At 45.8% G+C, this 16,491-nt stretch overlaps 1 protein-coding gene across 3 annotated transcripts in view; it reads left to right on the forward strand.

Annotated features, from left to right (window-relative positions):
- POMT2 (protein O-mannosyltransferase 2) overlaps positions 1-16,491 on the forward strand; it is a 46,122-nt gene that overhangs the window by 15,056 nt on the left and 14,575 nt on the right. For all 3 annotated transcript variants that reach the window (XR_004027697.1, XM_030802268.1, XM_030802269.1), the window contains 7 exons: positions 865-973; positions 2,715-2,823; positions 4,420-4,579; positions 6,112-6,218; positions 6,901-6,983; positions 9,401-9,510; positions 14,299-14,365. Coding sequence is in view for 2 of the 3 variants with exons in the window: in XM_030802268.1 (XP_030658128.1) it covers positions 865-973; positions 2,715-2,823; positions 4,420-4,579; positions 6,112-6,218; positions 6,901-6,983; positions 9,401-9,510; positions 14,299-14,365 (745 nt within the window). In the remaining variant the exon portion in view is untranslated. The remainder of the gene's footprint in view (positions 1-864; positions 974-2,714; positions 2,824-4,419; positions 4,580-6,111; positions 6,219-6,900; positions 6,984-9,400; positions 9,511-14,298; positions 14,366-16,491) is intronic.

Genomic DNA, 16,491 nt, shown 5'->3' on the forward strand with positions numbered 1-16,491 from the left:
GACCTCTCAGACAAGTTTGCATTTACAAGCCCCTTTCCTTGAGGATTTCACAGCATTTTAAATAAATGGCTGTGTGCTTATTTGGCCTCATCATTAGATGATTTGCATGGCCATATCATGGTGTATTAAACAAGGAGTATATCCTACCCTCCAGTTCATGTTTTTAAGTGATTCTGTGTCTTCCTAATAACTTTTGAACACCACATACCATACATAATTGGATGTGACAACCAAACGTGAGAATTTCCCATTCTTCTGGCTTGTCTGTTTATTTTGATGGACAGGTAGGGGATGGAAGAGGGTCGGCAGCTTAAAAAAACAAAAAATAAAACAGGCATCCAGGTACTGAAGTATCAAGCAATCCCTGTTCTCAAAATCAAAATATGTACATTGTGTAGATTAAAGACTGGTTTCTGGTGTAAATGAAGAAAAGAACTAGGGGTTCCTTAAAATTCTCTGAAATACCTTCAGAGGGGTCTTTCTCAACTTGTACCTACAGTTGTGTAATAGAAGCTAATGGCTATCAATTACTATCTGTGTGTTAATAACACTCATTTTCTTCCCTTCTCTCTTTTCCTGGTGTGTAGCTACTTGGTTGCTTTTCTCCCTCTCTCCTACCCACACCTTCCTGGCTGAACTTTGCTGATTTCATGTCAGTGCACAATGGGAACATGTATATTGCTTGATTTGGCTCTTCACTATTACAATACTCTTTTCTTAGTTATAGATATCCTAGGTGACTTTAGGTTACCAAAGTCATGCCTTCATCAGGTCCCCTGTCTTAAATGTTAGGTTGTACTGAGTCCAGTAGGTCCCTGACCCAGCTCAGCTTGTTATTTGACAGCTTCTCTATTCCTCCTACAGTTCTGTGCATTTCTCGGCTCCTGGCTGGTCCCCTTTGCCTACCTCACTGTACTGGATCTGTCCAAGTCCCTCTCGGCAGCACTGCTCACCGCTGCCCTCCTCACCTTTGGTAAGTTGTCTTAGCCATACCATGGCTTTTGGGAAATGGGGGGCCACCCTGTGAATGTAGCTGAAAATCAGTATGTTCAAGGGCCCTATCTGTGGGTCCAGTTCAATTAATTTTAGGATTGGGTAAAATGTACTATAAATCTCATTCACTAGTAATACTTAATGTATATCAATAGTTATATATAACAAGCCTTTATATTATTGGAGGGGAGAATCGGCGTGAGTAATTCCAAGGAATAGATTTACCTCCAAGTTATTCACAGTTGAGTTTGGAATGGGTAATAAGATAGATTTGTATGTGAGTATGTGTGTTTTTGAAGGAAGCTTCTAATTCTAATTTTGCTTCTCTTAAGATTAGTTTGCATTCCTAAACTAATTTCAACTGAATATAAAGGTAAATGCAGAAGTAGCTGGGTGGCAAGAGATAGCAAAATGGGAACTTGGATAATAATCTTCACATGGATAAATGAGAGTTCATCGTAGAAGTTGATCCTGTTGCTAGCTTTGTTCCTATGAAAGTGAATTCATGGCCTTGTGGAGCTTAACATTTAAAGAAGTCTAGACCAATTTAAATGGGGTACTTTAGGGGTTTGACAGATATGTTGCTTTGTTTTGACAGAGAGATTGCAAGATTATTGGCTTTCCCTATAGAGGACTGGTGGCTTTTTCCTTGTATCTTGAATTTCCATCTTCAGTTATTCATTCATTTAGTCATTTATGCACTTTTCATTCAATAGTTATTTCTCAAGCACCCACCCTGCTCCCGGCCACTTTTCTTAGTCTCAGAGGATACACTGATGAGTCACTCTGGTCTCATTGAGCTTACCCCATCGTGGGGCAGACAGTAAATAAACAAGTAAATGAATAAGTCTGTCATGTGATGGCCTAAGCCACAAGTGCAATGTAGAAAATAAAGCAGGGTAAGGGATGGAATAATGAAGATCAGTACTATTTTAGACAGGGTAGTCAGGAAAGAACTTCTGAGAGGGAAGCTTTGAGCGGAGACCTGAGTGAGACAAAGGATCAGGCCCTGCAGAGATCTGAGGGAAGAGCATTCAGGCAGGGGGAGGTGCACATACTGTAGTTCCGGTGTGGAGCTCTGTGGGTTCAAATCCAGTAAAAAGGCTGGCATGGCGAGGGCAGAGTGAGTGAGGCAGAGGGTGTTGGGAGATGAGGTTGGATGGGTAGGGAGACCGCACAGACTCTGGCAGTTGTCATGAGAACTTTTTACTTTGAGTGAGGTTGGAAGACATTCGAGGGTTTAAGCAGGGGCATGATATAATGAGATTTAAGGATTTACGTTAAAAAAGAAGATCACTCTGCCATCTGTCTGGAGAATCGACCCCCCAAGAGAGACTTCATGTAAAATGATAAGATTCTATCATAGGTGTAGATAGTTTGCGGTTACATGAGCAGAGTGGCAGGACTCCCTTTTTGATGGTGGAAATGAGGAAGACCCCTCATCTCAGGGATGGTCTGAGGGAGTGAATGACATGATCCTCTCTTGGGTTGAGGGCCTAGAGGCAGTGTGAGTTACTGCTTCTTGTCATTGGGCTTTGATGTCTCCCAGAGCTGTGGCCTTCCACCTCCCTGATGACTCAGTGTTGACTCTAGTCCTGACTGCACAAGTGCTTACACTCAATTAAGTGGCAAGAGGAACTGTTTCCTACTGCTGGGGTGTTTGTTTTTCAGGGGGCCCTTCTCTTACCTCGCCTTTTCACCAGTGAGCTCGTGTTTTTCAGACACGGGATGCCTCACTCTGTCCCAGTACATCCTCCTTGACCCCATCCTGATGTTCTTCATCATGGCTGCCATGCTGAGCATGGTCAAGTACAACTCCTGCGCTGACAGGTCAGAAACTCTATCCCCGGGAAGGGAGGGTCAGAAGCTGTGGCAGCTCCAAAATTTCTGTAATGGCCAGGGCCAGAGCGGGTGCCCAGAGACTTGTCTTGAAGCTGAGTTTAAGGCAAGCATACTTTTTGTTTGTTTGTTTGTTTTTTTAACTTAGATTGTCCATTTTAGATCATAAAATAGATTTTAAAAAGTTTTCTACAGATGATTTTATTTTTGCCATATTCGAGACTGAGAAAATATCAGTTGTCTTTTTCAAGCATATTATTATTATCATGTTTACAATGGAGTATAATTGGGTAGGAGTTTTGGGATATCTTGGAGGGGTCCTAATGCTTTCCCCACCCACCTCTTGTAACCAGTGCTGGTTAGGAAATCCCGGGACAGGGCTGTCCTTCACATACTCTGTCCTAGAAGGGAGGGCACCAGGGTAGACACTGCCTGGAAACTGTCTCCCTGCCGTCAGTGGTTGCATCCAGTCCTGACCTAATGATGGGAATAGCGTATGTAAAGTTTGGCTTGAATGGCCCATACCAGCCAAGAGGATCCTTCCAGGTCCTGGTCAGTTCTAAAGCTGACTTGGAGGGTCCGGTCTACTTCCAGAATAGTCTTTTCCAGATCATCCTTCTACTTCTGAAAAAGTAGAATAAGTCATTCATTCTATTCAAACCAGAAGAGTTGGCCCTCGTAGGCTCTTCTGGAAGTTAACTTTGTATAGCCAGGCCCATTAAGCTCCATTGTGCTAATCAAACCTGATCTGTGATTCAGCCCACTCTGGCTTTGGTTGTTGTACTTATGCCACATCCACTTCCATCTACCATTTCTTGAGTACATACTGTGTACCAGGTACTATGCTGGTAGCTGGAGGTACTGAGCTCTGTTGGGCTTGGCTGTTAAGGAATATTCACTCTGGCAGAGGAGGCAGCCAGAGAGCCAGAGAATCACAGTGTAGAGTACTAGGTGCTATACGAATAGCAAAATGGTTAAGAGCACTAACCTTGACCCGATTGCCTGGGTTAAAACTGCCCCACTGCCTGCTAGCTGTATTACTCCACCTCTCTGTATCTCGATTTCCTCCTGTGCAAAAAGAGGACCTAGTGACAGGATCCTCTGTGTGCTGTAGTGATGGCTAGAAGAGTTAATATATGCATCGTACTTGGAATGGTGCCTGACACATACATAGTAAGCACTCGGTAAATGCTGCCTTCGACAGGGGCAGAGATGACACAAAGGAGAGGGCTGCCTGAGTCCAGGGGCACCTAAGGATTCTCCTTTAACTCCTGCCTGACTGGTCATTCATGAAGAAGGAGCCCCCGCTTACCCTGAGCCCTGTGCTTAGCCAGGAGCACTAAGGACACTCTCCCCAGAAAAATACCCTGCGCACTCAGACTGTGCTTTGCCTGCCGTTCCAGGGGTTTCATAGCCGCCTCCTCCATGGAGCCACGCCATGGTCCCTTGAGGCTAAGAAGGCTAAGAGCCCCCAAGACAGGGCACAGCACAGCCACTCCAAGTCTGAGAACTGCTCTGTCCCCTGCTGCGCTTGCATTTGGCTTTGGTTCCAGCTGCCAAATTGAACTCCGTCTTGTTGATTTTCAGGCCCTTCTCTGCCCCCTGGTGGTTCTGGCTCAGCCTGACTGGCGTTAGTCTTGCTGGTGCTTTAGGGGTCAAGTTTGTTGGCCTCTTTATCATCCTTCAAGTGGGGCTGAACACCATTGCAGACCTTTGGTACCTGTTCGGAGACCTCAGTCTTTCATTGGTGAGCACCCAAGCATTTGCTGTGGAAATGTTTTTGCTCCCTGATGTTGCTGAGTAGGAGCCGGTGGCCTTCTCTGTCTCTGCTGCAGGTGGCAGAGTGGCTGTGTTCTGGGTCCCAGGTGGGTTGGACCCCCCCACCCTCCGCAGACAGCAGGACATCAGGGAGTGGGCCCGGCTGAGGACTGGATAGGGTTCAAGGGAGAGGATGGATTAACATTCTTGGAAGTGTCTTTTTGCATTTGTTTTATAATGTCTGTCTGTCCTTTTTTTTTTTTTTTTTTTGAGATGGAGTTTCGCTGTTACCCAGGCTGGAGTGCAGTGGGCCGATCTTGGCTCACTGCAACCTCCGCCTCCTGGGTACAAGTAATTCTCTTGTCTCAGCCTCCCAAGTAGCTGGGATTACAGGCACATACCACCATGCCCAGCTAATTTTTGTAGTTTTAGTAGAGATAGGGTTCTACCCTGTTGGCCAGGTTATTCTCAAACTCCTGACTTCAAGTGATGCGTCCACCTTGGCCTCCCAAAGTGTGGGGATTACAGGCACGAGCCACCGAGCCTGGCCTGAACTCACCATTTTCATTTCCTGGCCCACAGTCTCCATATTTGGAGGCCAGTAAGGGCCTTTACAGTTTATTATTTATTAAGGGCTGATTCTGTGCCAGGCACTATGCAAAATGCTTTACCTCCATTATCTCATTTACCCCTCATAATAGTCCTATGAGGTGGGGAGTTATTACCCTGGTTTTCAAACGAGGAAATCAAAACCTACAGAGGTAGTGACTTCCCCAAGCCATCAGGGAGTGAGAGGTGTATCTAGGAGTCACGCCCGGGTTCGGTTGGCCCCAGGCCATCACTCTGCTGTGGTGCTGCTCCATCACCTCTGAACCAGCTCCTAACAAGTTTATTCATTCATTCATTCATTCAGAAAAGATGTAAAGACCATCCACTGTGTGTGAGGTGATGGAATATACAGATGAATACAAGATGGTCCCCACCCTCTGTGGTCAATGGAGAGAGAGAAATAAGGAAGCAGGCAGTTACAGTCAGCCAGGAGTGCCGGGAGAGCACAGAAAAGGGCACTCGGCCAGTCCCAGGCAATCCAGGAAGGCCGCTGAGAGGAAGCCGTGAAGTTAAGATAAGGAACCATTAGCCATGTGATGGGTTGGGCTGGGACAGTAGAGGAAGCACTGGGAAAGTTCAAAGTTCAAAGTTAGTGTCCCTGGAACATGGAGGGGACTGATGAGCATCTATGTTGCAGATGCAGGCAGTGCCTTGTCCTTGGCACAGTGACATCCTGGAGTCTTGGGTGTAGAGCCTGGAGAGGTAGCAGAGGGCTGGCCCATGTTTATCTTGTGTAGTGCTTGGGTGGTGGGTGTTACAGAAAGGCTTAGGGTTTCCACATATTCTTCTCTCCTCTTGGCCATTTTTTATGGTTACGACTACATATTAGAAGCTATATATAATGCATGCACAGTGCCTAGGGAATAAAGAGGTCTCACATGCCTAGCACCCCACGCTGGCCTCTGTTTGCAGGTGACTATGGGAAAACACCTGACTGCTCGTGTCCTGTGCCTCATAGTGCTGCCCCTGGCTCTCTACACAGCCATCTTTGCTGTTCACTTCATGGTGCTGAGTAAAAGGTACGGACAGAGCCTTTGCAGCATCTTGCGTCTGGTTTTCCTTTTGCTCCTAAGCCTGTGGAGGGGCCGGGTGATTTTCTGGGTCTGTGGTTAAAATGATGGGAGAGGGACCCCAGGGGCTTTTTCCTGTTTCTTTCCCGCTATGTTCTATCCTTTGGGTATATGCTAAGGGCTCAGAAAGGCCAGCACCCTAACCTGAAGGAAGAAGCTATTTTCCTTATAGCCAAATTGTCCCTTATCTCTAAACAGAGTCCCCTGTACTTAGCAGGGATAGGCCACAGTAAGATGTGCAGTAGGAGTGAGGGTAACAATAACAATAACTCCGGCAGCAACAGCTCCCACTTAATGAGTAGCTACTGAGAATCAGGAACTGTGTTCTGCATTTTGTATACAGTATCTCATTTAATCACAATCACTTGCGACTTCTCTTGGTTTCTTTAAATCTCTAGTTTATAAATGAGGAACTAAGGCTAAACAAGGTTATCTTGCCCAAGGTCACACAGCTAGTAAGTGGCTGAGTTGGGATTTGGACCCCAATTTCTCCAACTCCGTCACCCACCTCTGTCCCATGATCTGATTCTACTTCCCTTAAACTAACTGAGCAGAGCTCTTCCCAGCGCTCCTGGGAAATCACATTTCCACTCCTTTAACTTGGTCTCTTCTGCTCTTCCTCTCCCCACAGTGGCCCTGGTGACGGTTTCTTCAGTTCTGCCTTCCAGGCCCGGCTTTCAGGGAACAACCTGCACAATGCTTCCATCCCTGAACGTGAGTGTCTCTGGGCCTTTACAAAGGTAGAAGGCAGAGGGGCTTCCTGGGAGTCGAACTGGAAAAGACAAATATGATGGCTTGTGTTATTTTAGCCTGTGATGGCATGGGGGGAGAAAGACCCAGATAGATCTGGTAAAAATACTCGAGAGTGAATCAGGACAGAGAAGAGGAAGACATCCTGAGCAGCAAGCTCTCTGACCCTAAAGAATGACTTCTCTTTGGTGGCTCTCCAAGCCAGCTCTGTGGGAAGGTCACTCAGAGAGAATATGGTGACAGCACCAGGCCCTTCAGAGCCAGTTGTCAGTTTCCCGCACCACTTTCTGAGTGTTGCATCCATTCATCTATGACAGATGGTAGTGGAGCACGTGCTCACCCTCCAGAGAGGCAGCCTGGTGTAGAGGAGCTCCACACGGTGTGGCCGGAGGCGTTAAGTACATTAAGAGGGAGCACAGCTCTGGGGATTGACAGGCGTGAAGGAGCATGGCTGCTGGGCGGTTAAGGGCATCAGAGGTACGTGATGTGGGTTGCCTTGGAGTCAGGCCCTGGAAGGATGTGTGGCTTTCAACAGATAGAGGAGAGGGCATCTCAGGCAGGAGGGATGACATGATCAAAGCTGAGGACAGAGTAAAACTCGAGGCACAGGTTATATGCAGAAGACTACTGGAAGATAAATGTGCAAGTTAGGCTGGGCCCAGACTATGAGGGTTTGAGGTGTCTGGATGAGGTATTTGACTTCCTCAAACAGACCTAGTGGAGCTCTTTGAGCAGCCAGGAGGCCAGGAAGGCTGTGCTGTAGGGAGATGACATGGGTGGGAGAGTCGAGGCTGAGTGGGGAAGGGACAGAACTGTAGGCAAGAGAAGCCCTCTGGGAAGCTATTGCAGGAACCTGAGCTGGGTATGGTGGGGCAGCCACAGGATAAGGCAGATGGGCATATACAAGGGAGATCTGGACACAGCAAGAAAGGAAGAAAGATGTCACTAAGGACTTGAGTGCAGGTGATTGCTTCCTGGAGGCGGAGACTGCATCTTACTCATTTTAGTCTTTCCAGGACTTTGCACAGTGCCTAAAATGCAGCGGACTCTCCCAGACTGGGAAGAATGAGAAATAGGGAAGCAGGAGAAGAAGTTGGGTTGGAAGGGCAGATACTGAAGTCCACAGTAGAGGGGTTGATAGTGAGCTGCTTGGGGTAATTGTTGCCATGGGGCCAGTGGGATTTGGGGCTGATGCTTTCAAAGGAGGAATCAGACAAGTAAAATGGTAATTGATGCTGTGGCAGTAGCTGTGATTTGTAAGGAAACTGTAGAAAGAGGAAAAGAATAGGGCTGAGGTCAGATCACTGGGGAATGAAAGAGGAGGAGGAATTAGGAGAGGAGACTGTGGAGGAGCAGCCCTTGAGAGAGTGTGCGGTCGAGAAGCGGGAACAGAGAGCATTTCAAGAAATAAAGGTGGTCAGCCATGTGCAGGGCTGCCGAGGTTGGCCTGCCTGAGAACTCAGAAGAACACAGCTGTGGAGTTTAGCAAATTCCTGCTCATTATTTAAAGGCCTAGCTCAGCTGTCATCTCTTTGATCAAGTCGTCCTCTCTTTACTCCCTGGGAGAGAATTTGTCCTGTTCCGAGTTCCCACCACTCCCACTGTGTCACACATTGTCACGCCTTTGTGGGGCACTTGCCCACTGTCCTATACTTGTCAGTGTGTGAAGCCATCTTCCTTGTAGACAGGGCTCTTCCTGGGCCACAGGCAGGCCTCCTCCACCTTTGGATACAGTGTGTAATTCTTCTGGTCCACTGAATGAAGAAGGAAAAACAGAAGCAGGTCATTCCAGCAGATTGGAAGAGGGAAGAGGGACAGTATTAAGGAAAAGAGGCTTCTCAAGAACTCAGGGCTATAGGAGGAGGGGATGCTCTTGGGAAGTGGTTTTCTGTGTTTTTGTTTTTTAATTCAGAGTAAAACAAAACACAATTGAACAGTTATTTCATATGGTACTAGATTCAAAAGGCACGAAAGAATGTAGAGTGAAAAAAGCGGTTTGTCAAAATGCTGTATCTTGGAGAACATTCCAGGCGCAGACAGAAAATGCTTCTTCCTTCTTTATTCCATTGAATCCATGTGGAGACCTTGAGAAGGACAAGTTGTTTTTCATCTTTTGCTGTTACACATAGTGCTTTGATAATGACAGTGTTAACACCAGCTTCTTCTGAAGCCCTCAGGAGGGAGGGGAGTAAGTGGGCCCTGTGATGAACTCTGTCTTGAGTCGGCTCCGTGGGAGTGAGAAGGCAGCTGGGCTTCAGTCTGGGGCCCAGGGGAGTCTCGCAGAGGGTTAGTGAGCCCTGTGGCTTCCGAGGCTCCTCTTAGGCAGGGGCAGCCTCTAGCACTGTGCCAGCTCACCCCTCTGCTGTCTCCCTTCCTCCCAGACCTGGCCTACGGCTCTGTGATCACTGTGAAGAACCTCCGGATGGCCATCGGCTATCTGCACTCCCACAGGCACCTCTACCCCGAGGGCATTGGTGCCCGTCAGCAGCAGGTCAGTGAGCCTTTTCCGCACTTGTACGGCAGCAACGCTGTTCGCCATGACAGTTCACTCTCTTGCCTTCTGTCCTTTGCTCATCCTGTTCCCCCCGCTTGAAACATTCTTCCTAGCCTTGCACCCTTCTCTTTTCTCTGGCTAACTCCAGCTTCTCTAGGCATCAGCATAGGTGTTCTTCAGTGACAACCATGTCCCATCTCTCCATGGTACTGGGTGGGGTGCCCCTCTGATGAGAGGCTTGGTGGCACCTTCCACATGCCTACGTGGTAAACCTTCTCATATGGAACTATGTGTGCTTACTTCCTGCCATCTCTTTGGTACTTGCTTGCTAGCTCCTGGAAGGCTCAATTGCCTAGCATGGTGCCTGCTATGGGATGGGTGATGAGTAAAGTGTGGTATTTATGAACACAGACCTGGGAACCAGACTAGATGATCTGGGTGTGAAGCCTGCTTTCATATAGAGTGTCACTTTGGACAAGTTCATCTTCTTGTGCTTCAGTATTCTCTTCTTCTTTTTTTTTTTGAGATGGAGTCTCACTCTGTCACCCAGGCTGGAGTGCAGTGGCGTGATCGCGGCTCACTGCAAACTCCACCTCCTGGGTTCATGCCATTCTCCTGCCTCAGCCTCCCGAGTAGCTGTGACTACAGGCACCCGCCACCATGCCCGGCTAATTTTTTGTATTTTTAGTAGAGATGGGGTTTCACCCTGTTAGCCAGGATGGTCTCGATCTTCTGACCTCGTGATCCACCTGCCTCGGCCTCCCAAAGTGCTGGGATTACAGGCATGAGCCACCGCGCCCAGCCTGTATCCTCTTCTTTAAGTTGGGGAAAATGAGTAGTACCTCTCTCCATCAAAGGGCAGTTGTGAGGATTAAATGAGATAACAATGTGAAGTGCTTATGAAAGATTAGCCATGTGAGTATCATCTGAATGAGTGAATGATGCTGTGTCCATGTTAAGGAGTGTTTGTGTGGCTGCAGTGGATGGTGCCTGAGAGGGAGAAGCAGGCTGCTGAAGAGGTTGGTGGGGCCATATTGGGGAGAGGCCTGTGTTATAGTAGATTTGACTTTGCTCCACAGACATTAGGGAGGCAATCAAAATTATTATGATTATGACTAGATCTCTAGTTTAGAAAGGTAACTTTAGTGGAAATGTGATAGCTCACAAGGAACCAGTTTGGAGGCAATAATTATGACCAAGGACAGTGAACAGAGGCAAAAAGCATGGAATCTTTACTTTGCAAAGATTTGTTCTTTGCAAAAAGTTGTGTCTCTCCAAATGCTTTATTTTTATTTCCCTTTTAGTTGCTAGAAAGTGACTCAGTGTGTATTAGTGCAATTTCATGCTGCTGATAAAGACATACCCGAGACTGGGCAATTTACAAAAGAAAGAGGTTTAATTGGACTTACAGTTCCACATGGCTGGGGAGGCCTCACAACCCTGGCGGAAGGCAAGGAGGAGCAAGTCACATCTTATGTGGATGGCGGCAGGCAAAGAGAGAGCTTGTGCAGAGAAAATCCCATTTTAAAAACGATTTTAAAAACCATCAGATCTCTGGCCAGGTGCGGTGGCTTACGCTGAGGTGGGCGGATCACTTTAGGTCAGGAGTTTGAGACCAGCCTGGCCAACATGGTGAAACCCCATCTCTACTAAAAATACAAAAAAATTACTCGGGCTTGACGGCACGCACCAGTAATCCCAGCTACTCAGGAGACTGAGGCAGGAGAATCACTTGAACCAGGGAGGCAGAGGTTGCAGTGAGCTGAGATTGCGCCACTGCACTCCAGCCCAGGCAAAAGAGTGAGACTCCATCTCAAAAGAAATAAAAAAAACCCATCAGATCTTGTGAGAACCATTCACTATCACAAGAACAGCATGGGAAAGACCTCGCCTCGTGACTCAATCATCTCCCACCGGGTCCCTCCCACAACACGTGGGAATTAGGGGGCCACAAGATGAGAATTGGGTGGGGACATAGAGCCAAACCATATTACAGGGTATTGGATTTTAGTGTCAGTTTCCTATCCTTAGTTCTCCATTCATGTCTGGCCCAGTGGTTTTCAGCCCTGGCTGCACTTAGAATCAACGGAGAGATTTTTAAAAATTCTGCACTCCACTGCAGAGATTATGATTTAATTGATGTAGGATGAGGCCCATGCATTATGCATTTTTGGTCTGGTTTTAAGCTGTCCAGATTATTCTAAGTCATGTACACCCAGGGCAGAGACAACTAGCTGTTCTCTGTTCTCATGTGGTGATAAATTGCTGCAGGTGTCATGTAGAAGACACTACAGTTACAGACATGGTGACCAGAACATCTACACTGTGCAAAGGGAGAGAAGGGCCAATCTCTTAAAGCCTCTGTTAAGCTAGTATTATGTACTTAGAGCCCATGTGTGGAGGTGTGAAACGTGATGGTGGTATAGGGAAAGTACATTGGGCCAAGGGATGAAGGTGTCTGGCTTTGTCATTGGCCAGATCACTTAGCCTTTCATCTTGTTTCCTCATCTGTAAATTGAGGGGATTGGACTAAATAATCTCCAGTGGCCCTTCCTGCCGTGCAGTTTAATGTCTTGTTAACATGTCTAGGTCTCTGTTTTAGAATGTTTTTAAAGCATAGCATTTATAAAATTGGAAAATATAGAAAAGTATAAAAAAGAAAACAAAAGCTACATGTAATCCCAGAAGATTAAGTGTTTATCTGAATGTTTTAACATAAAACATTCTGCTATAATTGGATACCTGTGTTCTTAGGAAATCTCATGGTATAAAAATCTCCATTGTCAAAACAAACATTTCAATGGGAAAAGGGGCCATGGACTGTACTCATGATAAATAAATAATTTTTCTTGTAGGAATTTTAATCATAATTGCTCTTGTAAAACAGACACACAAAGACCGCTCTCCTACCACACATCTACACAGAGTACACACATGAGCATCATAGAACCTTAACTTCCTTGAGCAAATCCAGGCTGGATGGACGATATCGAGCTTTTTCTCAGGAATGTAGACTTCATTTTAATTTCTTTATGAGCACCAAAACTTTTTAGCTTCTTGAATATTCTTAATACCATTATCCCTAATTTTTTTTTTCTGAGGAACAAAGCAAATACCACTCAAAAGAAGCAGCCATAATGCAAGCAAAATAATTTTTCCTCTAAATGCTAATTCTAAATCTCTTTGTAAGTACAGTGATGCATCAGGGGGATACCTTCTGAGAAATTGGTCATTAGGTGATTTGATCGTTGGGTGAACATCAAAGTATGTACTTACACAAACCTAGGTGGTCCAGCCTACCACACACCTAAGCTACATGGTATAGCTGATTGCTCCTAGACTACAAATCTGTATAGCATGTTACTGTACTGAACACTGCAGGCAGTTGGAACACAGTGGAACACAATGGTAAGTATTTGTATTAACTTAAACATATCTAAACATGGGAATAGTATAGTAAAAATATGGTATTATAATCTTATGGGACAACCATCATATATGCAGTTTGTTGTTGACCAAAATGTCTTTATGTGGCATATGACTATAAATTGGTCATATTTTATCCAATTGGGGTTATACAGACTCATTTGTAAGAGTTCTCTACTTGTCTACATAATTGGCATAATTGGATTTATATAGTCTCTACCCTGGGAGCATTTATTTAGCGGCCTTGGTTTGAATTCCATCTCCCCAACTCATAAGCTGTGTTACTTTGAGCAAATTACTTAACTTCAATTTCCTTGTAAGTAATGTGGGGATAACCATAGTACCTACGGCATAGAGCTGTAATAATGGTTAAATGAGATAAGACTTGCCCAATGCTTAGAACAGTGCCTGGTAATAAATGGTAGCCATTTTCAGCATCAGCATTTCATGAGCCTTTTCCGATGTTGCTAAAAAAATGCTCTGAAACATTTTTTATGGCTGTATAATATTCTATCCCAGGACATACTATCATGTTAACTATTTTTCTATTACTAGACAGTCATACTGTTTCCAGATTTTTTGTACAAAATGTGAGTTAAATTCTAGGACAGGATATCTATGGAGCTTTTTAGTTTCATTTGGCCACATTATAGAAAATATAATAGCATGAATTTTTCATTTAGAAAGTTTGAGGCATGATCTTAATTACTTTTTTTTTTCCAAGATGGAGTCTTGCTCTGTTGCCCAGGTATAGTGCAGTGGCGTGATCTCGGCTCACTGCAACCTCCGCCTCCTGGGTTCAAGCGATTCTCCTGCCTTAGCCTCCTGGGTAGTTGGGATTACAGGCACGTACCATGCCTGGCTAATTTTTCTATTTTTAGTAAAGACGGGGTTTCACCATGTTGGCCAGGCTGATCTCAAACTGCTGACCTCAGGTGATCTGCCCACCCTGGCTTCCCAAAGTGCTGGGATTACAGGCATGAGCCACCACGCCCGGCCTTAATTACTTTGAAAATGCACTTAAATCCTCATTATATTTTTGTGCTGGAGTCGGTTATATAAGGCCTCATGGTTCCTCCCTCTAGAAGGCTGGATAGAACTTTTAGGACAAGATGCAGAAAGATACAAAGAGACAAAAAGGCTTTTGTGGGACAAAGCCTCTAAATGCAGAAGGAAGGAGAGAATCTCACTCACCAGTGCTACATATGAGCCCCATTGGGAAACATGGCCCCTCAGGTTGGTGGCTGGGGATTCTGAAATTGTCTTAAGCGATGTTGGTTTGATGTTGACCAGCTGTGCTGATAGTGATGGTATTCTCCCTCCTGCCTCCTCTTCTATCCACCTCCACCCCCAACCCAGGTCACCACCTATTTGCATAAGGACTACAACAACCTGTGGATTATCAAGAAACATAACACAAACTCAGGTAATGTGGTCAGAGACTGATGCTTCTTGTGCTATTACTCCCTGTGAGTCCTCCTTAAGATTTCTCATGCCTGCAAAAGAATGATCCTGAGATGGGCTTTGCTAAGCATCTTTGACACCTTTACTTATCTCAGATATCCTTTCAGTTATTATTTATTAAGCATCTACTGTGTTCCAAGCACTGTTGCTGGCATAGGGGATAAGCATTGAGCAAAACAGGTAAGAACTTGCTCTTAGGGCTGTCATTTTGAAGACAGATAGCAGAGCCCAGATTTAATCCAAGTAGAGGTTACTTGAGCATGCCACTGGGGGCTGGTGAGTGGCCCCAGCTGAGGGCACCTGGCTGCTGCTGTTATTTCTGACACAGAGCACACCAAACATTGCACACTCTAGCATGTGGTGCGGCTCAAGTTGTCTTGATAAGATAGAATCCCGCCCACTGCTCAGCCCTGCCTGAGTCAGTCAGTTGATCTGAGGGGCTACTAGTCCTGTGACTGGAATTTGTCTAGGCTAATTCCTGAGATGTGACTCGATGCCTGCTGATCCGCTCCTAACTGGCCTGGGTGAAGTCGCTCTGAAGCACACCTATCAGGCTCTCAGGGCTTTATGACAAGAGCAAGAGCTAGAGCCAGATCTTCCTTTCTTTGGTCAGACAGCTAGCTACCTGCAGGCTGTGCCTCTGCTGCACCTAAGAGAACAGAGGGCATCTTCCACTCACCTTCCGAGCCTGTCATCTCTGCTGACGGTCCTGTGCCACAGGTATCTCTGTGACTCCTCAGCAAATCCCACCTGGCTTAGCCTGTTCTAGCTCAGCTGCTCCTGGGCCTTTGTGGAGAAATGGGCAGCTGCTCACCTAAATCCACCTCCTCTTATTGCCGTGTAGGCTAGAAATGTGGCGTATACAACTGCTTTCTGCATTCTGCTCCTTAGTAGGATAAATTATGACACCACTGGGCAGAGTCTGTTTCTATACCTTTATAATGGATATTGATTGATTCAGCAGGCCAAACGTGAGCGTTCTATCACAGTGGGGAGTTACGAGGGAAGACCAGTTTTACTTCCGTCGCGTGGTCATGAACCAAGTCTTTGAACATTCCTAGTCTGTTATTCCATTGTGACTTCCGAGTTAAGATGGTTGCATTTCATCGAAGTGATTAAGGATTTTGTGGGAGCTTTATAGACTAGGGTCTTTGTTGTTCTTGAAGGCTATAAATGCCCCTCCCCACCAAATGCATATGAAATAAAACCTCCCTCCCTATTGACTTATTTGATTTGTCATCTTGCTAATTAATGCTTTTAAGAGACCCTAACAGGCAGCATGGAAATGGGCATCTCTGCAGTTGAGTTCTCTGATTCTTTGGAGAGCCAGTGATTTGCACTGGCAAATTTATCTTTCCTGACCTTGATCTATTTATAGTGTGTTGGTATCTCACTGTTTCGGACAGAAATTTGCAAGGATCCATTCTGTGTTGCTATGATTACTGCCAGCTCCTTTTCCATGTCATCACCTGTCTAGATTCTGATTGGTCTTGACTTTAAGATGATACAGAAGTAGTCCTTTAATCATTTCATCACTCTTCACCTTACATTTAGCAAGTTTATTGCCACAGACAAGATACTCACTGGCAAAATTGTCAGGGTTTATTTGATTTTGACGACAGTTGGGCAAGTGGTCATTTGTATGGAATTATTGTTTAGAAGGCTATTATTACTACTAAAGTCTCATTATTTAGTTTCCCAGCTTAAGCTCCAGTGGGGGCTTCAGTGCCTTATTGGGTAAAGGCCACATTCCAGCCTGGAATATGCAGTCTGGCCACACTCATTCATAGCCTCATCTGTTCCCACTCTCCCCCACCCCACCCACCCTTACAGTATGAAACCCATTTGCTATTCATTGAAGGAGTTTTTCTTCTTCTTCTTCTTCTTTTTGAAGACAGAGTCTTGCTCTGTCGCCCAGGCTGGAATGCAGTGGTGCAATCTCGGCTCACTGCAACCTCCGCCTCCTGGGTTCAAGCGATTCTCCTGCCTTAGCCTCTCAAGTAGCTGGGACTACAGGCGTGCACCACCATGCCCAGCTGTTTTTTGTATTTTTAGAAGAGATGGGGTTTCACCATGTTGGCCAGGCTT

This window comes from Nomascus leucogenys, chromosome 22a, assembly GCF_006542625.1.
Source record: "Nomascus leucogenys isolate Asia chromosome 22a, Asia_NLE_v1, whole genome shotgun sequence".
In the NCBI taxonomy this organism is placed as follows: Eukaryota; Metazoa; Chordata; class Mammalia; order Primates; family Hylobatidae; genus Nomascus; species Nomascus leucogenys.